Genomic DNA, 25,513 nt, shown 5'->3' on the forward strand with positions numbered 1-25,513 from the left:
TAATATGACAACTATTCTTCTACAGAGCTGCTAGAAAAAAATCACAGGACTGAAGCTGTGAAACCTGGCAAAGGGTTCTACTGAGGATGCTGATAATGGATTTTATCTGTACTACAAAGCAGCTAGACCCACCCTATTGGCCTGAGGCCTGAATGATTTACCCAGTGAACTCTCCCAGTTGGCAGAAGGCTGTATTGTACCATGCCTGGGGGCTAACTCAATATTATTTTGATGTGAAGGTTAATGCAAATAGAATGGAGAGAAATTTCTTGGATTTATATAGTGTGTTAAGACACTTGAACGGAAACAAAGAAATTGAATGAAATACTTTCAAAATTGGTTTAAATTAGTTGTAAGAAAACTCGTCAATAACAATATACAAGGAAACAGTGAATTAAAAGAACTGGACAGAGAAGAAACCAAAACTTGAAAGAGACATAGTGAAGTAAGGATTTTTCTTTAAACAGAAAACCAACACAAAAGAGTATCAATCCTGTCATTCATTTGTCTTCATTCTCCTGCTTGTTGTTGCCAAGGCTTTTGAGTGTTCCAAAACAGGATATTCATTTTATTTGGAAGCAGCCTGGACATTCCTCTAAAAAAGAAGGAAGCGTGGCAGAAAAAGGAAACACACTTCACACATTTCTGCTCTAGGGAGACAGAAGAAGAGTGTTTCTGACCTTTTCTTGAACCATGACGATTCTTAAAACTCAGAATGTAATGTACTTTTTGGCATTCAACTACTGTGCTGCTTTGCTCAGCACTGGTGGATTTACAACGTAATAAAGAGAATGTAATCAGTTCAAAATGAATTCATTTTTCAAACCTGGATCTTTTTGGAATTTAAGCTGATACACAGACAAGTTAGCAACAAGCTGGCTTCCCGAGAGTCAGGCAACCATACTGACCTCTTATTTCACTGAAATGTACTCCAGAACAAGAGTATTATAAATTGTTAACTTAGCCTCATGGTAAAAGTAAAGGCAGTCATAAACCAGTAAAGCCCAAGGCCACACCTGAGGAGCAATGATTCATCATCCTTAGTGACAAACCATTTACACTTATTTTTTTAAGAATTTCTAGTGTCTTAAGGTCAAATGTAAAGAGGAATTACACACAGAGATATTAGCCTGGAAAAATAAATTAGAAAGAAAATGTCTACCCTCAGAAAAAGATATAGAAGCCAAATGCACAGTGATTCAAAAACAAACATTACAAATATGTAGCACTGATTAGACTGTGTTAAGCAGACTTTTCCCGGACGGTTACAAAAATAAAGTCCATCCATCTGTCAAAACAACTGCTCCATGCATGAAAATTAAAACAGAATAGAGGTGTTTTTAACTAACTTCTGATAATTACACTTTCTACAAAAGAATGTAATTTACCACCAATCTCAATTACCTCCTTACATGTTCTTAAAGGATTGAGCAGTGAAATTTAACTCTAAATAAAAGAGAAGGCTGTGAACATGAACAATCTACATTTAAATATATTTAGTTTATGATTAAATCAAACAACTTATTCAGGTTCAAATATAAATCAGCTCAACATGAATGAATATAGTACAACATTGGCTCAGGTCAGTGAACATTCATTTAAAAAGCAAAAAAAAGTCTCTATCCCATCAACAATTTATGTTGAAATATTTTAATGTATAACACAGCAGCTGGGAAAGCAAAGGAAGCCCTTTCCTATCATGGTGGGTGGATACATCTCTGCATGAAAATCCATTAATAAGCTTAATTCCTGAAGTTAATCTGTTGACTTTCTTTTTCTCTGGTCAATTTATTTGGCAAGCTGGCCGAACACTAGAATCTTCATGCCAAAGCAGTAATCCATGAGATTGTTCCTGTCACTCACTCATCCCTTTCTCTATTTAAGATGTTCCATACTTACCTACCAATAATTTTCTTTTTCTTTTTTTCTTTTAATTCTATTACAGCTGTGATCAGATCATCCATAAGCATGTCTTCTTAATACCTCAGCATTCATTAAAGGATGTTAGAAACCTCTTCTTCAAAGAGGAATATCAAATAGAACTAAGACTTAACTGTGTTCTGTTTATAATATTAGCAATTGAATGCTGACTTTGTGACTTGGAATTTTTTAGCATCCACCTGATAAAATGGTGAGTAGCCTGTTCTGTCTATTTTGGGAGACATTTTTACTTTCCCTAACTAAGAAGCATCATGTATAATAAAACCAATGGACCTTTCCATTTTAATGTTTTGTTTTGTTTCAGAAAAAAATTTTGTTTTGAAGTTCTAGAAATACTGATCTAAGATTCCATAAATATTTTTATTTCAAATTACTCAAAAGCTTCAAAATTGGTCAAAAATATACGTATAGTCATTATAGACAAAGGCAGGAACAAAAGTCAGCCAATGTGATTCTCTTCTACTTAAAGGAGTTTTGAGCAATTTCACTTTGAAATGTCATGTGGACTAGAGAAGCTGATTAATACATACTTATGGCTTACATTGCATTTTACACTGTAATAGCGATCCAATTATTTACATTTGTACCACTCATCGGAGATATGATTATGGGTGGTCTATATAATATGTATTTAGCATAACCGTTTGCCATCTCATATGCAAATGAATTCACACAATGAATGTGAAACTGACTCAACTATGTTTTCCTGCCAAACCAGGAGAAATATTTAGTCAAAAACCTTACTCTGATTTCAATAATGATATTCTGTTTTTTCCAATTTTATGCAAGGTTCTTGTATACTTAGTGCTCATGCCTTAAAGGAATTAAGTCAATGATTTACACCAAGCAGGTAGAGTTACAATCTAAAGAGATTTACTGTAGATACAATTAGTTGGCATATTAATTCTAACACATATGCATTTATCATGAATTTAACACTCAAATAAAGGAGATTTGATTCTTTAATACATATGAGATGTAGCTTTAAGGAAGGAGATACAAAATGAAATTCAGACTATAAAGGAATGCTTTTTTATAATTCATATATATACCCCTTTTCTACCCTCTGTCTTATCTAATATCAAAAGTTAAAATATTCAGTTGGAGTCTTTAATATGCAAAATATTAAATGCTATTATATAATTAATAATATAAAATATTATCTTAATTTATATTCTAACAAATGGAACCTCTTTAACCATTCATAATTCTTTATCCATTTATAACATATCCATGTTTATAATAAATGGACATACATATATAGGCATATATATTATGTACATACATATATTAATTTCAGAAATTATTTCTGAATACAATTAAATGTTTTAAACTTTAGAATTTAAAATCTGCTTATATTTATTATTTAATGAAAATGGTTATTTATTCTTGAGCATGTATTTACATTTGAAGGTATTCTTGAAGAATTTAAGAGAAACATATAGAATAAAACTAATTAACATCAAAATGATGAAAGAGAAACACCATGAAAGTAGTTACCTATACTCATCTGATGCTTTATCAGACGGGTTAGAATTAATAAAGCATCATATTCTCTGTGTGATTATAAGAGAGTTATTTGGGATTTCTGAGCTTCAGTTTCCCCAAGTCAAAATGCTATTAATAACATATCTGTGCAAAGTACATAGTACGATGTCTGTTGTTACCGTAGTTCAGTCGCTAAGTCATGTCCAACTCCCTGAAACCCCAGGGACTGTAGCAAGCCAGGCTACGTATTATCCTCCACTATGTCCCGGAGTTGACTCTAACTCATCTCCATTGAGTCAGTAATGCCATCCAGCCATCTCATCCTCTGTCATCCCCATCTCTTCCTGCCTTCAATACTTCCAAGTATCAGGGTCATTTCCAGTAAGCTGAATCAATGAAAATTCAGAGTTGTTTTTTTCTTTAGGATTGACTGGTTTGATCTCCTCCCAGTCCAAGAGATTCTCAAGAATATTCTCCAGTACCACAGTTTGAAAGCATCACTTCTTCAGTGCTCAGCCTTCTTTATGGTCCAACTCACATCTGCACATGACTACCAGAAAAAAACATAGATTTAACTATATTGACCTTTGTCAGCAAACTGATGTCTCTGCTTTTGGATACACTGCCTAGGTTTGTCATAGCTCTCCTTGAAGGAGCAAGTGTCTTTTAATTTCATGGCTGCACTAATCATCTGCACTGATTTTGGAGCCCAAGAAAATAAAATCTGTCATTGATTCAACTTTTTCCCCTTCTACTTGCCATGAAGTGATGGGACTGGAACTATGGTCATAGTTTTTCGAATGTGGATTTATAGGCCAGCTTTTTCACTTTCAGCCAGCTTTCTCCTCTTTCACTTTCATCAAGAAGCTCTTAAGTTCCTCTTTACTCTCTGCCATTAGCGTAGTATTACTGGAGCCATGAAATTAAAAGACACTTGCTCCTTGAAAGAAAAGCTATGACCAACCTAGACGGCATAGTAAAAACCAGAGACATTACTTTGCCGACAAATGTCTGGCTAGTCAAAGCTATGGTTTTTCCAGTAGTCAGGTATGGATATGAGAGTTGGATTATAAAGAAGGCTGAGCACTGAAGAATTCATGCTTTTGAACTGTGGTGTTGGAGAAGACTCTCGAGAGTCTCTTGGACTGCAAAGAGATCCAACCAGTCCATCCTAAATGAAATCAGTCCTGAATATTCATTGGAAGGACTGATGCTGAAGCTGAAACTCCAATAGTTTGGCCACCTGATGCAAAGTATTGCAAAAGACCCTGATTCTGGGAAAGATTTAAGGCAGGAGAAGGGGATGACAGAGGATGAGGTGGTTGCATGGCATCACTGACTCGATGGACATGAGTTTGAGCAAGCTCTGGGAGTTGGTGAAGGACAGGGAAGCCTGGCATGCTGTAGTCCATGGGGTTGCAAAGAGTCAGACACCACTGAGCGGCTGATCTGAACTGAACCGCTTGCATATAATTTTCCTGACAATCTTGATTCCAGCTTGTGAATCATCTAGCCTGACATTTTGCAGGATGTACACTGCATATGAATTAAATAAGCAGGGTGACAATATACAGCCTTGTTGTATTCCTTTCCAATTTGGAACTAATCCATTGTTCCATGTCCATTTCTAATTGTTTCTTGATTGGTGTACAGATTTCTCAACAGACAGTTAAGGTGGTCTAGAGGTGGTCACATCTCTTTAAGAATTTTCCACATTTTGTCGTGATCCACAAAGTCAAAGGCTTTAGCGTAGTCAACAAAGCAGAAGCAGATGTTTTCCTGGAATCCCTTTGCTTTTTCTATGATCCAATGAATGATGGTATATTGATCTCTGGTCCTATGCCTTTTCTAAATCCAGCTTGTACATCTGGAAGTTCTTAGTTCACATATTACTGAAGCTTAGCTTGAAGGATTTTGAGCATTACCTGGCTAGCATGTGAAATGCACACAATTGTGCAGGAGTTTGAACATTCTTTGGCATTGCCCTTCTTTAGGACTGGAATGAAAATTGACCTTTGTCAATCCTGTGGCCACTGCTGAGTTTTCCAAATTTGCTGACACACTCAGTGCAGCACTTTAACAGCATCATCTTTTAGGATCTGAAATAGCTCAGCTGAAATTCCATTACCTCCTCTAGCTTTATTTGCAATAATGCTTCCTCAGGCCCACTTGACTTAAGACTCCAGCATTTCTGGCTCTGGGTGAGTGACCACACCATCATGGTTATATGCAGGTCTTTAAGATCATTTTTTCTATAGTTCTTTTGTGTATTCTTGCCTAGCACTTATTAACTGAAGGGAAACTCATCTTATTATTAAATTAGTCAACCATCTATTTATTACTTATAATATTTTCATATAATATTTTCTGCTTAAAACTCTCAGGACATTCCACACATGGTGACATGATGCAGGCAAGAAGGCTATAATGAATTGTTCATTTCTTATAAGTAGAGTTAAAAACGATTACGACCATAGTCAGCACAAATGAAAAGTAGACTTAATAAAATTTGTTTTGAATATTAATCTGAGTCCAGTCTTGTTAAAAAGATGATGTAAGGTTATTCATTAGAATTTTCATGAAATTCCAGTTCTCCAAGAGTAAGGATGATAAATTATAAATTTATAAACATTTTATCAAAGAGGTAGATGGTATGAACCAGTGTCACAGTGAAACAGCAAATATAGCAACTGTTTGTGAATAGTTGTGGCAGAATTGTGCTGTATCTACTTAGGAAAGCCAGAACTACATTTTTTGAAAGGAAATGTTTATCTTATAACCAAATATGAGTTACATAAATGAGTTAATAAAATAAATGTATACAGAACAATCCCTAGTATATATAGTAAGCTACAATTGATGTTAGCTATCATTATTACCAGTATTCTTTGAATATAGAATTTGAACTATCAGTTTACCTGATATTCACCTCCAAACAGAAATAAATGTACACACAATGCATGCACATGAAAATCTATGCTTATTTCTGTGGCATTTAATAAAAAGTTTTTCATTTGCTTTCATAAGCAATCAGTTGTCTGTATACCTCATCTGTCATCAAATTTCATTATGGAATCATATCTAAAACTAATAAACTGATCAGAGTCTTTCATGTGAGGTCATCTAGGGTGCCCACAAAAATTTATAATCAATAATATCAAGAATAGTAAAGGGTCTATGATTCCACTCTACTGAAAAGATAACAAGCTGCCATGGCCGTTTTACAAATGCTGACAAAAGTTATACAGCTCCTGAATCAGAGATGAAAAACTTTATTATTCACAGGCATAGCAGTAGTCAGAGTCAGCATTTCTCATGTCCGTTCCCCAAGCTCCAGTTTCCACTGTGCAGTGAGAAGAGGGCCAAGTGACGCCTGCACACGCAGTGAGGTGCATCACAGCAGAAGTCCTGGTTGAGGTAAGCTCAACATTTTATAGCAGGCATAAGCATGCTGGTCATTACATTTTGAGAAAGAGGTTATGTTCACTGTACTTGCAGATAAGCATAACTGCCCTTTGCTCTAAGAGATACAATATCTCTACTTCAAGGTTATATGAAAACTAGCCTTTTGCTTAAGAATTCTTTCATTCTTTCTATGTTCAGAAGTGTGAGAGATCCACAAAAAATGATCTCCAATTATACATCAGGGTTTTGAGACTTAGTGAAACATTATGATTTTTACAGAATTAGAAGGTAATTCTAACTATTCATTTAACGTTTTAACATACCTTGAAGTCCCTAAAATAAAATTTTAAAAATGAAGTTGATGTCAGCTTTGACCTTGGAAAAAGTAAGCGAAATTCAAGGACTAACTCGCATTTAGATTGTACAAAACTTAAGATGAATGTGTAGCTTCAAATTCTCAGTTGCATGCACTTGGCAAAAAGTGTTGTTGAGGTCCTGCAATTTGAGTCATGATAAATTTGATAGACAAGCTATAATATAGCATATGTTAAAAATGAATAACCACTAAGGACAAGAATAGAAAAATAAGTCTCTCAAGAGTTTCAAAAATTTCCCCAAATTCAGGTGCATGATACTGAACTTTGAAATGTATCCAAAAACAGTGATGTTAGGAGAATCTGTTATTTTTTTGTTCATCTCAGATGGCTGAAATTTTGGTTTCCAATGATGTTCAAAATATTTCCAATAGTCATAAGGTTGCCATTTGGTTTTACTGAAGCTTAGTACAAAGAGAGATGTTTAGTAGGATAAACAAAGAAGATTCAGAGAGCTATTGATTCGAAACAGATTCTTTTTCCAGCTTAGCATGTATTCCTTTTTCATTTGCAAAACAGGGTCAAGGAAGTTAATCCCTCAATAGAAATGTTATTGTGAATACAAAGTGGATTTTAAGCACCAGGAAAATATCTAAAATAATAGTAAAGGCGGCTAATAGAAGTGCGAATAGAGATATCTGGATTGCATTTACGTCCTTATTGAGGGTATCTGTACAGTAATATTACATATATGTATTTTTTTTAAATTACAGCTCTCAAGTGACAATAATAGAAAAGGTTCATGAACATTTCACTCCTCTAGTGCAGATATACAATAACAGTGTAAATATTTATAACTGACAACACCAAGAAAAGAAGGTATAGTAGTATATATATACTGCATATTCACTTCTGGAAAAAATATATTTAAATTAATGTTATTGTTAGAAATGCAATTATCAGCAGCTTACGGCACGTTTATATTTCTTCCTTCTCTGTCTATCTATGTATACATGGAGAAAGAGAGAGACTGTAACTGTCTTAGACTAGAGATTCCCTCTTAGCACAAAGTTCATTTTTTGTGAATTAGCTGCTCAAATCGCAACTACTGACTTAATATATACATTGCATTGCAAAATTGAGCTGTGAGAAACAATGGTTTGTATCTTTCCAGTTTCCCAGGAGAATGGAGAAAGGTTTCAACTTTCTATACAGTGCTACACTCACTGACACAGGAACCATGTAGGTTTAATCAAGTGGCATATCCTGATTTCCTAGCTGGTTGTGCCATGTAAACCACCTTAAACAGACTTAAGAATGACCTCCTTTCAAAATACATAAAATTAACCAGTATCTTTGTCTTGCTTTTCCTACTGTAGTCTTGCATCTGAATCTAATACTAAGAAGATAGCATTTCCTCCAGGATGGTTTGTTTAAAGCAGCTTTATTTCCGGAGGACTTTTAGAGAAAATACTAAAACCAGTGGGAAAAGGGTAAACTTAGGTTCAAGAAACCATGGAGAGCACTCAAGAAGGTGGTTAGTTTATCTTTGTATAAATGTTCAGGTCAATTCCTATTTTGGTTACAATTGTATCTTGGAATCCTAATGGCTGCAAAAATCACTCAAGCCTCCTTCATGTGGTTTCAGAATTACAAGAGGTCTTTAAAAGGAATTATTGTCCGTCAGTCATAGCTGACTATTATTTACTCAAGATAGAGCCTAGAATTTCCTTCAAACTGTCTGTGTATCACTGCACAGCTATGGCCCTGAATGAAATTTTTTTTAAAAAGAAAAAACAATGTAAGTGGCTGAGAAAATTTTGGTAAAGATACTGATGCTATTTTTTTATGCTTATCAAGGAAGAAATGCTACAATACCAATAAGTCAACTATTTGCTATTTTCTAAAATGATACTTAAGACAGAAATGAAAAAAGAATGCACCTGCATATTAAAGTCCCAAAATGATAAATGCCATGTATCTTATTTAAATAGTTATGTAACTGAGGTACATAAATGAGGTCACCTGAGAAGTGAAATTAATTTTAATAAAATTCATTCCAAATGTCCAAAATGTATTTTTAATAATAGGTCAATTAAAAACAATACTAAAGTAATGAGATAGGTTATGAGAAAAATAGTATGAAATATATTTCATTATTTAAATATACTGTAGTGATTGGTTAAGAGCTAAAGGAAAAAATACATTTTTCCTTAAACTAAAATACATGAAAATTGCTTTGTTCTCCTTTAATTAAGTGTTAAAAAAGAAAAAGAAAAATCCACAATGCCTGAACTGATTTGATGCAGAATGTAGAGGAAAAACAAAAGCATGTGCATTTTACCAGGTTATATCAATTATATGACTTAAGATTTGTATGACTAATACTGCCATACCAATAAACTTTCAAATGTTTATATCTCTCAGTGAATTCATAATTACCTATTTCTACCATAATGTATGAGACATAATTTACAAGTTTTCAGAATCCTTATTACAAAGTGTTACAAAAAAATCAGGTGCCATTAATACCCTGTATCAGACTTCACAGACACCATATGGTTTAGCTCCTTTTAATTTACTTCTATCAAGACCATAAGCATATTCAGCAAGCCTGGAAAATATAATAAAGTTGCTTGTCTTGGAGAGGAAACCGCTGAGGTCATCATTAAGGTTATTCCTTGGAACTCTGGGGATCCTGACTTTACTGCAACTGCTGATCTAACTGTATCTAGGCTAACACCAGAATCCCTCAGTGTTTGGTACTGATTGAGGAGTAGGAGTGGGAGAGGAGGGAAGAAGATGAGAGGTTAGGGGAGGGGAGATGAGGCAAGGCCAGAGGCATGAAAGATAAGGGAAAGGGACTGAGATGAATTTTGGAAACCATAGACAAAAAAGAATATCTGCTATCTTAGCAACTGAATGAGCTAATTTAATCATTGGACCAGATACGGTCAGTACTTGGGCTTAATGCTTTTTATAAAATCGAGATAATCTGTCAGTTAAGTATGGTTATTATCTTCAATTTGCAAATGTTACTGAATTCAGAGCAGTGCCACACTACAGTGATCATGATCATTAGGAAGGACCAAAACATATTTCGTTAACAATGTTTTCACTTAGAAATTGTCTAAGCAACTCTATTACATACACTATGGTTTTTCCACCTGTCATGTATGAATGTGAGAGTTGGACTGTGAAGAAGGCTGAGCGCTGAAGAATTGATGCTTTTGAACTGTGGTGTTGGAGAAGACTCTTCAGAGTCCCTTGGACTGCAAGGAGATCCAAACAGCCCATCCTAAAGGAGATCTGCCCTGGGATTGCTTTGGAAGGAATGATGCTAAAGCTGAAACTCCAGTACTTTGGTCACCTCATGAGAAGAGTTGACTCACTGGAAAAGACTCTGATGCTGGGAGGGAGTGGGGGCAGGAGGAGAAGGGGACGACAGAGGATGAGATGGCTGGTTGGCATCACTGACTCGATGGACGTGAGTCTGAGTGAACTCCGGGAGTTGGTGATGGACAGGGAGGCCTGGCGTGCTGTGATTCATGGGGTCCTGAAGAGTCAGACACGACTGAGCGACTGAACTGAACTGAACCGAATAATAGTTAATATTTGTATCATGCATTACAGACTAGGTAATAATTTCATTTGTGATTGAGTCTTACAAAAATGTTATGAGTGGGTTATTATTATGTCCACACCAAGATCCCCTAGAGGAGAAAACGGCAACCCACTCCAGTATTCTTTGCCAGAAAAATCCTATGGACAGAGTCTCTGGGCAGGCTGCAGTCCGTGGGGTGACAAAATTGGACATGACTGAGTGACTGAGCACACACACAAAGACACCCTTAAAAAGACCGGAACATGTAAGATATTTCTTTCAATTTCTATTGTTCATTATCTGTGTGTTAATGCAGAACTTCAAATCCATATATGCCACACAACACCAAAAACATCAGCAGAGACACAAAATTTTTTATCTCAGCTTTGAGTAGTGTACTCAAAATGTTTCAAAATTTTTGAATGAGAACATTTTGAATGAATACTCTGAATCATTATATTTCCTGATTAAGAAAATGGTGCTAATGATAGCCATTTGGTAAATTTATTATTAAAAAACTACATATAAAATACAATTTAAATTATCATAGTGCTTGGCAAAGGAGGGATCCTCAATAATTTTAAGTGCCTATGTCTTTGCCTGTTATATTTTAATAGAAAGAGAAAAAAATGTGTTTTTAAAAGTGACAACTGTATACAGGTAAAGCCTCTATTTCTCTGCATTCTTAGTTATTATCACATTGCAATCTTTCAAATTTGTTAGTGTTAAATATAGCATTTTGATATTAATAAATATTTACTTATTCAGTCATATATTTTGCCCACACTTATGCAGTAGTATAAATAATTTTCACAAAAACCATTAAACTCATAATTGCAAAATATGTACTGTCCCATTTAACGGATAAGATACTACAAATCCACTCCACCAGTTAAGGTGCTTGCTCAAGTAAAATTAATAAGTCAGTGGGAATCAACGTAAAATTCTTGGCTTTTTTGAAGTCTTATTTAATTTTTCAACTTACTCCTTTTCAATCACCCTAAACTATGTATTAATTTAGGATACTATAAAGTTTGATAGAACAGAATTTTTGTCTACTTTCATGTAATCAGAAAAATGTTTATGCTTCTGAAGGTGTAATATGAGTTACAATCTTTATATTTAAAATGAATTTTTTTTTTTGGAGGCGGGTAAAGTAGAAAAGGATAGCTTTATTGCTTTGCCAGGCAAAGAAGGACGCAGTGCGTGCCTGTCTCAAAAAACTATGTGTCCCTAAACTTAAATTTTTAAGGATAAATTTCCCATGTTTGCTCATATGTCTTAATCATGGGCAGAAGATGCCTGTGCTCTGTGTGCCTCCATCTGCTTTCACTGGTAGCCAACACTGCTGCCATCCTTTTCCATGAACTCAGATTTCACTTCAAATCATTCTAAATACATACATCGTAGGCAGCTGCTACCAATCAATCAGATTGTCCCTTGAAAATATCTATCTACCTATCTATCTACATACATACATATATACATACATACATACAAGTTGATTTATGACTTAATGCACTTAGGATAAATTTCTTCTAAATGCTAATCCAGAGACAAAACATTTAAACTTATTTCCTTTTGTTTTGGATCCAAAAATACCTGATAAAACATAAAAAAAAAATCATATTTAAAATTCTGAATTTTTTTTAAAGCATTGATTTAAATGATTATAACTGCCTTTCATGATCTGTGCAGATACATGGCTATGCTTCAAACCTGTGACTCGCTGACAAAGCTTACCTCAGGAAAAATGGCCTCTACCTATTGCTGCTAAGTCGCTTCAGTTGTGTCCGACTCTGTGTGACCCCATAGACAGCAGCCCACCAGGCTCCCCAGTCCCTGGGATTCTCCAGGCAAGAACACTGGAGTGGGTTGCCATTTTCTTCTCCAATGCATGAAAGTGAAAAGTGAAAGTGAAGTCGCTCAGCCATGTCCAACTCTTAGCGACCTCATGGACTGTAGCCCACCAGGCTCCTCCATCCATGGGATTTTCCAGGCAAGAGTACTGGAGTGGGGTGCCATTGCCTTCTCCACCTATTAATCATTGTAGGGATTGCTTACCGTTCATTTCATCTTTTGTCCGGAGTACCAAAGACAATGTCTATTACATAGTCATTTCTCAATTCATATTTCCTTAAGGAATGAGTACATGAAATATAGGAAGTAAGGAGGAAAGGAAAGATGAAAGTTCATAGGGAGAAAGGAGAAGAGAAGCATAAGGCAGAAAGGAAAGCAGGGGAGAGAAAAGAAAGAAAAGAAATAGAATGAAATGGAAAGAAGGTGTAATTTAATCACAGTGACTCAGAAGAAGAAAAATTTTAATTATTCAAAAGAATTAAGAAGAATTAACATCGAAAACCAATCTGTACAAATAAGTTGTTTCACTGGCTATAAGTATATATGCTAAAAAATGCATTTTGTTAATTACCTATTGCATATATAAATCATCAAAAGGAACACATTTTTGCTTTATTAGATATATTGTCAATTTTACCCACTTGCTTTGCATTAAACTTTCAATGTTTTACATAAAAATGTCAAAATATTCAAAATTTTAATTTTGAATTTAATTTAATCAATTTAATTAAATTTAATCAAAACATTAATATGTTTTGAAAGAGTGATTAAGTCCACAAAGCATGATGTTTCATATAAAAATGAGCAAAATGACGCTAGAATAATAAATTCCTTATGCAATTACTAAAATAACTTACTAGATTGATACTTACCAGAATATCTTTTCCAGCCCACTTGCATTCATCTCTTCTGGTGTAAGATACTGGCCACACAATCTAAGGGCAGAAAAGAAACATTATTTTCTGCCAATTAAGTTTTCTAAGAGATCCAACATTACAGTCTGTTAGATCAAGTAGGGCAACTGAGACAAAGAAAGTTCCAGAAAGCATTATTGGCGAGAGACTTTGAGTGTAGACTTTAAAGTGGCATTAGATAATTAGCATGAACTTGAGTCATATACTCTCTACCTGTTAGGTTTTGCTGTATAAACAAAATTTGAGCAACACAGAAATTTATGTAGTCAATAGATCTAAACAGTGTGTGATGGAAAGAACTGTAAGATAGTTTGGGAGTGGAAGATCTTCTTGAGACCACATGAGAATCTAGTGAAGAGAGACAGAAACAGGCATAGAATGCAGCTTGCATTCTTTTCAATGAATCAGTTTTTATCATAAAATAGTGATATTGATTTTGAAATTTAAACATCAGGTGCTCTGGATCCATTTCCATAAGTCAGATCTCAGCATGACATTCTTGAATGAGCAACTGATAGGGTTAGAGAAATCCACTTTAGAAAGGAATCTTTCTTTTCTTTTTTTTTGAAAGGAAAATGGGTGAACAGTAGCACTGCATACGTTCAAGAGATAAAGGAGGAAATGAGGAAACAGATACTCTTAAAAAAAAAAAATCACCCACCTCACTGTGGGTAAAACTCAGATTGAGTAATAACTTTGCATTTTCATCCCTAATATTTGGTCATCATCTTTCCAAAGTTTCCTGTATGATTTGAATACAGGGACACTGGTAGGTAAATCAATTCAACTCTTGGCTTAAAGGATTGTAGATGCATTTCCCTCAATAATATTAATTAAAATATCCTCATCTAAAGTTTAACATAAACTTTTTCAGTTGCCCTGAACAATTTCAATGACTCCTATCTTTTTGGGCATAGCAATTTTAATTTTTTTAAACTCTTTCTTGTCTGGTAACAACAGTTAATTTCAGGGGGAAAAAAGTCATATGTAAAAGAAAATTTCAGAGATGATGGCAGTTAGTCATTCATGTATGCTAGAAAGCTTTTAGTCTCAAAATGAATGATAATCATTCATTTGGGAACCTCTAGATAATTCAATATAAATGGTCATAAACTTAAGCAAAGGCTGTGATAATCTAGGGAATAAAGGCAAAGTGCAATGCATTTATAAATAAGAATTTAGGACTTATTGAAATAAATTATGTTGACATGGCAAGTGGATTTCAGGTCCATGTCACAATGAAAAACTCTAAAGATTTTTTTATATGTATTTATTTTTTATCATTTAAAGCACTTAATTTATGTAATCCTTTCATTTTGATATACTTTTCATGTATGTCTGTGTATGTAAAATACTATAATATAATTTGCATCATAAGTTTTATTTTTCACAAAGGAATTTCATAAATTTTTTACAAAGGAAGAATATAGTCACCATGATTTTAATTAACAAGCCTTACATTCTTACAATTAACATTACTCTGATTCTTGAATAAGGGCTTGCACCTCCAATCAACAGGCTCCACAGCCCTGTCTTCTCACTGAATATGGAAAAGCCAAGTGAGCTATTCTTCCTTAAAAGTTAACAATGGAGGAAGACCAAATATAAATTTTCTCTGGAACACAGAGATAATAAATAGCAGAGCTAAGATTTGACTTTCATATTCAGCTTTTCAGACAGATTGTGCAAAAATCATGTATTATTAAAATAGATACCTTTTTTAATTCAAAAAGGCAGGTTGTTTTCTTGCAGTTTCCTGGTTTTTCATAGATGTCATTGACACAACATAGGACTCGTTTTTAGATTTCTCTCTTATGTCATTATTAACAAAAAAGTAATCATGCTAACATTCATGCTAAATTTTCTTATAATTTAGAGGGGTGTATTCAGTTCAGTTCAGTTCAGTCACTAAGTCATGTCTGACTCTTTGCAACCCCATGGACTGCAGCATGCCAGGCTTCTCTGTACATCACCAACTCCTGGAGCTTGCTCAAACTCATGTCCATCGAGACGGTGATGCCATCCAACCATCTCATCCTCTGTTATCCCATTCTCCTCCTGCTTTCAATCTCTCCCAGCATCAGAGTCTTTTCCAATGAGTCAGTGCTTCACATCAGGTGGCCAAAGTATTGGAATTTCAGCTTCAGCATCAGTCCTTCCAATGAATATTCAGGATGGATTTCCTTTAGGACTGACTGGTTGGATCTCCTTACAGTCCAAGGGACTCTCAAGAGTCTTTTCCAACAGCATATTTCAAAAGCATCAATTCTTCCGCACTCAGCTTTCTTTATGGTTCAATTCTCACATCCATACATGACTACTGGAAAATCCATAGCTTTGACTAGACATACATTTGTTGGAAAAGTAAGGTCTCTGCTTTTTAATATGCTGTCTAGGTTGGTCAAAGCTTTTCTTCCAAGGAGCAAGTGTCTTTTAATGTCATGGCTGCGGTTACCATCTGCAGTGATTTTGGAGCCCAGAAAAATAAAGTCAGCCACTGTTTCCCCATCTATTTGCCATGAAGTGATGGTATCGTTTGCCATGATCTTAGTTTTTTTAATTTTGAGTTTTAAGCCAGCTTTTTCACTCTCCTCTTTCACTTTCTTCAAGAGGCTCTTTATTTCTTCATCCCTTTCTGCATAAGGGTGGTGTCATCAGCATTCAGAGGTTATTGATATTTCTCCCAGCAATCTTGATTCCAGCTTGTGCTGCATACAGCCTGGCATTTCACATGATGCACTCTGCGTATATGTTAAATAAGCAGGGTGACAATATGATGCAGCCTTGACATACTCCTCTCCCAATTTGGAACCAGTTTGTTTTTCCATGTCTGGTTCTAACTATTGTTTCTTGACCTGCATACAGATTTCTCAGGAGGCAGGTCAGGTGGTCTGGTATTCCCATCTCTTGAATAATTTTTTCACAATTTTTGTGATCCACACAGTCAAAGGCTTTGGGATAGTCAGTAAAGTAGTAGATGTTTTTCTGGAACTCTTGTGCTTTTTCTATGATCCAACAGATGTTACCAATTTGATCTCTGGTTCCTGTGTCTTTTCTAAATCCACCTTCAACATCTGGAATTTCACAATTCACATACTGTTCAAGCCTGGCTTGGAGAATTTTGAGCAGTACTTTGCTAGCATGTGAGATGAGTGCAATTGTGTGGTAGTTTGAGCATTCTTTGGCATTGCCTTTCTTTGGGTTTGGAATGAAAACTGACCTTTTCCAGTCCTATGGCCACTGCTGAGTTTTCCAAATTTGCTGGCATATTGAGTGCAGCACTTTCACAGCATCATCTTTCAGGATTTGAAATAGCTCAACTGGAATTCCATCACCTCCACTAGCTTTGTTTGTAGTGATGCTTTCTAAGGCCCACTTGACTTTACATTCCAGGTTGTCTGGCTCTAGGTGAGTGATCATACCATCATGGTTATCTGGGTCATTAAGATCTTTTTTGCCTATTTCTTCTGGGTATTCATGCCTCCTCTTCTTAATCTCTTCTGTTTCTGTTAGGTGCTTACTGTTTCTGTACTTTATTGTGCCCATCTTTGCATGACACGTTCCCCTGTTATCTCTAGTTTTTTTGAAGGGATCTCTAGTCTTTCATATTCTATTGCTTTCCTATATTTCTTTCCTTTAATCACTGAGGAAGGCTTTCTTATCTCTCCTTGCTATTCTTTGGAACTCTGCATTCAGATGGGTATATCTTTCCTTTTCTTGTTTGCCTTTAGCTTCTCCTCTTTTCTCAGTTATTTGTAAGGCCTTCTCAGAAAGCCATTTTAACTTTTTGCATTTCTTTTTCTTGAGGATGGTCTTGTCACTGCCTCCTGTACAATGTCATGAACCTCTGTCCATTGTTCTTTAGGCACTCTATCAGACCTAATCCCTTGAATCTATTTGTTACTTCCACTGTATAATCACAAGAGATTTGATTTAGCTCAAATGAAACATTTGCTTTTCCTGTGCTTTTCACTTTTTCATCAATTTAAGCCCGGATTTTGCAATAAGGAGTTCATGGTCTGAGCCACAGTCAGCTTCTAGTCTTGTTTTTGCTGACTGTATTGAGCTTCTCTAATTTAGCTGCAAAGAATATAATCTGATTTTGGTATTGACAATCTGGTGATGTCCATTTGTAGAGTCGTCCCTTGTGTGGTTGGAAGAGGGTGTTTGCTATGAGCAGTGCATGCTCTTGACAAAACTCTGTTAGCCTTTTCCCTGCCTCATTTTGTACTCCAACACCAATTTGCCTGTTACTCCAGGTATCTCTTGACTTCCTACTTTTGCATTCCCGAGGGGTGTGTAGTCTCAACTTATTACAGACCAGGGTGAAAAAAATGGCTTAAATATCTAACATGAAAAATAAATAAATAAATTCTGGTGTAGAAAGTGCTCTTTTGGAAAGCAATTTAATGAGAATAACTATAAGTTAATAGAGCAAATATATAAATTGTCTTTTTAATAGCATTTATTTCCATGAAGGATAATTCCTAACTTTTGGTTAGATTTATTAACCTGTTGATATTTTCTTTTCCTTGCGCTACAATTTCTCATTAATTTAATTGTTGTTTAGTCTCTAAGTCATGCCCAGGTCTTTTCGTGAACTAATGGATAGTATCCCAGGAGGCTCCTCTGCCCTTGGGATATCCCAGGCAAGAATTATAGAGTTGACATTTCCTTCTCCTGGGGGTGTTCCCAACTCAGGGATTGATCCTGTGTCTTCTGTGTTGGCAGGTAGTTTCTTTTCCACTGAGCCACCAGGGAAGCCCATTAATTAATCTCATTAATAGTGCTTATATTTCTTACCCTCATATTCAAAGTGCTTCATGATCATATTTGACTTTCCCTTCTTTATGTTTCTATACATTTATCCATGGTAGCTCCTCTTACTCATTATTGAATAAGCATTTTCACCTTAAAGAGATGTAAGCCTTTATCAAGGCCAAATACGTTTTTTATGGTCCATCTAAACCTGAGTGCAGATGGTGATTGCAGCCATGAATTAAAAGACGCTTATTTCTTGGAAGGAAAGTTATGACCAACCTAGATAGCATATTCAAAAGCAGAGACATTATTTTGCCAACAAAGGTCCATCTAGTCAAGGCTATGGTTTTTCCTGTGGTCATGTATGGATGTGAGAGTTGGACTGTGAAGAAGGCTGAGCACCGAAGAATTGATGCTTTTGAACTGTGGTGTTGGAGAAGACTCTTGAGAGTCCCTTGGACTGAAAGGAGATCCAACCAGTCCATCCTAAAGGAGATCAGTCCTGGGTGTTCTTTGGAAGGAATGATGCTAAAGCTGAAACTCCAATTTTTTGGCCACCTCATGTGAAGAATTGACTCATTGGAAAAGACTCTGATGCTGGGAGGGATTGGGGGCAGGAGGAGAAGGGGACGATAGAGGATGAGATGGCTGGATGGCATCACCGACTCAATGGACGTGAGTTTGAGTGAACTCCGGGAGTTGGTGATGAACAGGGAGGCATGGAGTGCTGCAGTTCATGGGGTCACAAAGAGTCGGACACGACTGAGCGACTGAACTAAACTGAAACCTGAGACTGTGTTTTTCTCTCTAACAAGGGTTGGCCTAATATTCACCTTAAATTCATACACCTCAACTTTAATATTATCTTGTAAGTGCCTCAAGAATTATTTGTACCCCCTACAGATTTTATACTGAGTTTATTTTATACAGATTTTATTCCTAAGTAGAGGTTTAGGAAAAAAGTTATTGAATAACATTATACATAGGTTAAAAGAGCATTAATAGACAAATATAAACAAGCAGAAGTAAATCCTTAAGAAAACTGTATTTATCTTATAAACAGTGTGACAATTAAATATTTTTGAAACTGATGTTTAAAATTAGAAATATGTCTCATATTACAGAATAATGATTTGAATCAAGAGTAGGAGCTATAGTAAGAAGACTATGATATTGGGCAAGTCACCGAACTTTTACTGAATCCATTTTTCAGCAAATATTTGCTATAAATGATATATCCCAGGCATAAAAATGTCTCCAGGATTTTTCTCAATTGTAGAATAGTAAATTGTTTTACATGACAATTTAGTTCTTTTCAATATTAGAACTTAATGTATATATATATCAAATTAAGAATATTCCTTCAGAAGAAACACAATCAATACATTAAACATATTTTGAAGTGACACCTGCTCATATATTGTCTATGTAGATATATATCACATATATTTATATTGATATATATGGATTTTATAGAATTATGAAAATTCTTTAAACATTTAAAATGTGAACTGTATAGTCTCTTATTACTAAAATATGTAGTCTTCGTAATCATCTTAGATTTTCCTTCATTTTATAAAGAGTGGTTTTCTTTCACTAAAGCAACAAAAACCTGCTTATTTTGTGACCTTTACAAAAGATGTAAAGTATTTTTATCATTTCAGAAAAACAAATGGATAACTCATTTCTTTAGATAATAGATAACTTTAGGGATATTGCTATCATCTGAGGAGGCTTCAAAATCAAATAGACTGATATATATATATAATATATAAAATATATATATAATAAATATATTATATATATAAATATATATATATAAAGGAAATAGACTGAAGAAATCAAGGTGATTATTAAATGCCATATTTTAATTTCAAAATATATCAGTAAGGGCACTGCTGTTTTATGACTGTATGTCAAAAATCAAATTTCGTAATTCACAGTCAGAATTTTAGGGTTTGGGTAACAGAATAAAAGTTATAGGTTTACTGGTATACTCTATTAGAAATAAATCAGCCCTGAAATTAAATCTTTAGTGTATCGTAGGCAACATTCTGCAAACAGAACAAAAGCTTTTTACAATTCTGTTATTTTTAAAAACTTATTGTCCAGTTCATTACAGTTTATAAGAAGTTGAGACACACCACTTTAAAACCCTCAGTATTAAGAAGTAAAACTATGTATGATACTTAGGTGTATAAATACATGTATAAGTGCTGAAGTGTATGTACCCTAAAGGGGCTTCGCTGGTGGCTCACCAGTGAATAATCCACCTGCCAATGCAGGAGACGTGGGTTGGATCCTTCGGTCAGGAAGATATCCTGACCCAGAAAGAAATGACAACCCACTCTAATATTCTTGTCTGGAAAAATCCCATGAACAGAGCAGCCTGGTGGGCTATAGTCCATGGGGTCACAAAAGAGTAGGATAGGACTTAGCCACTAAAGAACAACAGCAATGCACCCTAAAAGGCCTTCCTAGGTGGGTTAGTGGCAAAGACTCCACCTGCCAAAACAGGAGACTCAGGAGATAAGAGGTTGATTGCTGGGTCAGGTCAGGAAGATGCCCTGGAGTAGAAAATGACAACTCACTCCAATATTCTTGCCTGGAAAATTCCATGGACAGAGGAGCCTGGCGGGCTGCAGTCCATGGGGTCACAAAGAGTCAGACGCGACTGAGTGACTAAGCATACATGCACGCATGCATCCTAAAAAGCATGTCACATTTGCACTCTTGGGAAAGCTTGGAAAAAGATCTCTGTTTCTCAGAAAATTTAGACTGGAAATACTAACTGAAAAAATAAATGTTTGACTCAGAATACAGCATATAGACTCAGTAGCACAATTTCCATTAATTTGTCATCCCATGTTTATTTTCCAACCTATATAGTGTATTAGTTAAATAAGTAATAAATACCAAAATATTAATAATACTTTTTATAATGTGTATTAAAAACTGATAAAGACTAGCATCTAAATGACCACATTTGCAAAAATTGAACACTGAAAACCAATCTCCCAGATCAAGGTTTGGCAAACTTTTTGTTTAAAGGGCCAGATAGTAAATATTCCAGGCTTTCTGATCCAGATGATTTCTATCACAGCTACTCAGCTCTGACATTGTAGAATAAAAGCAGACAGGGACAATATGTAAATGAATTAAGAGTAACTGTGTTCCATTAATAATAAACTTTACAAACATGAGTGACACATCAGATGTATATAATGATTGATGAAGTTTGCATTTTTTGGCAATATAGACAGATGCATAAATTATACATAAATATATATACACATATACCTAGTATATGAAATCAATTATTATACATTTCTAAAATGGTTTAGGTATTTAATTGTATGCAGGAAAAATGATACCACTGTAGAAAAATAAGCTAAAGTTAGCATTTCTTATAATGATCACCAAAAATACTACAATTTCCTTCTCGATGATTTTTATGGTTTACTATATATATTGATTTATAAAAGTCAAATCAGTGCTTTAATTTTATGTGTCTGAAAAGACAAAATATTAATTTGAATAAGTTTTTCAGTTGTCACATAATTAAATAGCTAGAAAATTCTGTATAACTTAAATTGTTTCACTAAAATTATAGTCCATATATCAGAATAAAGGTACCTTTTGAAAATCCTTGATATTAACCAGGTTGAATGAAAATATATGATCCTTTGCTCCAACATACAGTCTACTCCGTTCCTCATCCAAAAGGAAGGTATGGTAACTGGAGCTGTTGGCCAACCCATTGAAAGTAATCACATTGTTGGATTCCAACATTTCTGCAAGGTAACAAAGCAAGACATTGAGCGTTAATGTGAGGTTCGGTATGAGTACAGACGATTGGCACATGGTAATCTGGCTACTGCCTGCTGTGTTATCAATCAGTGGTTATTCTTTGTGATAGTAAAACTTCACAGGACTCTTTACCTTTCGATGAAATGGAAGTTGTGCTCCCATTAGTGTGCTGATTTCATGTTCAAGATGACATACTCCTACAGAACAAGGGAGAGAAATACCTTGTCCAAATGATTGGTCTGGTGGAATCTCCTTGCATGTGGCAATAAATTAGAATGGTCAGTTTGTATTAAAACATCTTTAACTCTATTAAAATTTGTTTAAGTGGTTTTCATCTGCTCCAAGTCATTGCTAGAAGGATAAGCTTAAGGGCCAACAGAGCAGAGGTACTGTGGGGAAAACAATCTCGTAGGTTGTTTAAGGTCTCTCTTTAATAAAGAATTTCAGTATGCCTTTTTGATACTTAAATCACTAATTTTGTAATATTTTGTAACTGGCATGTGGATGAGTTATTTTTTTATGAAAACATTGAGTTAAATTAATTTGCTATGTGATCCCAATTTTTCAGTTTATTGATTTCCAATTTACTTTTGCTGTGAACAGGCAAATACTGAACCTTCAGATACCTTAAGAAAAATATTTTCAAATAGAAAGAACAGTAAATTGTCTTTGCACTAGAAAGGTAATTGCTGATCATCACCAAAAAGGTTTCCTTTATCTGTTTCAACTGAAATTTTATATATAGTGTTTATATAAATACACCCACCACCACCACTCCTGCTGCCACCACCGCACCACAGTCCCCAAATACAAATGTTGGGGACTCTTCGAAATGTGTTCTGAATCAGTGATTCTGCTTTTTACCACGCATGCATAGTAGAAATTTTCATCAGCACCCATAAAATGTAGAATGTGCCTTCCAAGGAATGAAAGCAGAAATGAAGACCTTTCCTCTGTCCCAGACCTACCCCAGGACACTAGTCACTCAATAATTTGCCTTGTTTTATCTTTTTACTTCCTTTTCCATCTCATCAAAAGAATATTTTAATAAAGAACAAAGTTCAAAATTCTTAACTTGGCATCAAAGTTCAGATAAACACCATTTGAGTTTAAACCCCACCTCAGTACTCTTTCTCATGCCCACCACAGGGCAGGAAAACACACTCCATAGTCATCCACTTATTAGCCTTTCCTGACATTGTTCCTGACACCTACAACTATATGCTACCTAGAGAAAAGAGCATCACTCTTCCAAGCTAGTTCAGATGAAACCCCTAACAGATTCACACAGAATTAATTTCTTTGTAATATTTTCCTTTAATTACTTATAGCCTGCATCACAGTGTCAATTATTACCATCATTCATATAAATGAATTACATACCAGAATTAATAAGAAAACATATAGTTAATAGCTTATTATCCACAAATCACATGGTTTCTTTTATATAGTACTGGGTCAATACATATTAAATGGAATGTCTATCTATATCTACCTACCTAACTACCCATCTTGCATGCAAAACTGTAATAATTGTTAATAAATTGTTAAAAGATGCTTTTCAAATTTCTTCATGAGAAACAGTACACTACTGGTTTATCTTATTTCGTCCTCAACTTATGACCAAAAAAAAAAAAAAGGAAGGAAAGAAGAATAGAAGGCAGGAGGAAAAGAAGAAACAGATCAAGGGAAAGAGACTCATTCATGTGAGGCATATCTGAAATAAATGAGTGCTATTAGTCTCCAAAGAGAAAGAACAAAGAATCCACCATGCAGTATATGAAGGTAAATATAAGTCAATATAAGACAGAAATTTCAGGCACTCCGAGCTGTGTGAGGATGGAAAGACCTATACCAGAGACATGGGCTGTATCACTGGATATGCTCATGTACTAATTGACTATATACAGAGCTCTGTTTATCAAGCAGAATAGATGACCTTCACTCTTCTTTCCAATTCTAATCTCTAATTCTATCCTAACACCAGAGAGACCAAACTACAGGTAGCTAGGCAAACTGAAAAAAGTTTTAAAAGCCTGCTGAGTCTAAATCAAGACAATTACATAGATATTAATCATCAAGAGGGTCATTTAAGAGACGGATTGATTTTAATTGGACACGCATAGAAACCATGTAAGAGACCTCTAAACATGAAGTGGAAAAGCAGTGGGAAGACAACTAATATAGCTATAGAATATGGAGTCATAGCTATAGGTGAAAACACAAGCACGGCCACAGTACTTACAGGGTGTGTAAACTTAGATGAGTTCTTTTCATTACTTAGGCCTCAGGGTTTAGAAAAAAGGGGTTAATAATAAATCTTCCAAGAGTTATTACAAAGGTGAAATTAAATAATTCTTCTTGACTACAAGTAGGAAATCAGGGAAGATGGAGCTGACTGAAAGAAGTACTTTTCCACTATCTCATCAAGTGTACTAATTTGTTAGTGTCAGTAATTGTGTATGGTTAAGGAATAAAAAAGAAGAGCAGTAACTCCTTGGTTTACTTTGGTTTTTGTTTGCCAATTTCTGTATGTTGGCTGCACTTTATTTTTTTTTTTTTGATTTTTTTTTCTAATTTTATTTTATTTTTAAACTTTACATAATTGTATTAGTTTTGCCAAATATCAAAATGAATCCGCCACAGGTATACATGGGATGGGGCACACATGTATACCTGTGGCTGCACTTTAAAGAATAAAAATAATGACTTTCTATATCATTTATTGTTGTTGTTCAGTCACTCTGTCATGTCTGAATCTTTGTGACCCCATGGACTCCCACATGGCAGGCTTCCCTGTCCTTCACCAGCTCCCAGAGATTGCTCAAACTTAAGTCTATTGAGGCGGTGATGCCATCCAATCATCTCATTCTCTGTCGTCCCCTTCTCTTCCTGCCTTCGATCTTTCCCAGCATCAGGGTCTTTTCTAATGAGTCAGCTCTTCACACCAGCTGACTGGAAAGTACTGGAGTACTAGAGCTACAACTTCAGCATCAGTCCTTCCAATGAATACTCAGGATTGATTTCCTTTACGATTGACTGGTTTGATCTTCTTGCAGTCCAAGGGACTCTCAAGAGTCTTGTCAAACACCACAGTTCAAAAGCATCAATTCTCTGGTGCTCAGCCTTCTTTATGGTCCAATTCTCACATCCATACGTGACTACTGGAAAAACCATAGCTTTGACTATATGGACTTTTGTTGGCAAAGTAATATCTCTGCTTTTTAACATGCTATCTAGCTTCCTCATAGATTTTCTTCCAAGGAGCAAGTATCTTTTAACTTCATGACTGTAGTCACCATCTGCAGTGATTTTAGAACCCAAGAAAATACAAGCTCTCACTCTTTGCCTTGTTTTCCCATCTATTTGAGATGAAATGAGGGACCAGAAGCCATGATTGTAGTTTTTTGAATGTT

General features: G+C 35.1%; 1 protein-coding gene across 1 annotated transcript in view; it reads right to left on the bottom strand.

Moving 5' to 3' along the window:
* The window catches only part of SEMA3A (semaphorin 3A), a 255,164-nt gene that overhangs the window by 165,237 nt on the left and 64,414 nt on the right, over positions 1-25,513 (bottom strand). Inside the window, exons 2-3 of the mRNA XM_005899613.2 lie at positions 21,924-22,081; positions 13,485-13,547 (exon numbers count right to left, since the gene is read on the bottom strand). Of these exons, the coding sequence (XP_005899675.2) occupies positions 13,485-13,547; positions 21,924-22,081 (221 nt within the window). The remainder of the gene's footprint in view (positions 1-13,484; positions 13,548-21,923; positions 22,082-25,513) is intronic.

This window comes from Bos mutus, chromosome 4 (assembly GCF_027580195.1).
Source record: "Bos mutus isolate GX-2022 chromosome 4, NWIPB_WYAK_1.1, whole genome shotgun sequence".
Lineage (NCBI taxonomy): Eukaryota > Metazoa > Chordata > Mammalia > Artiodactyla > Bovidae > Bos > Bos mutus.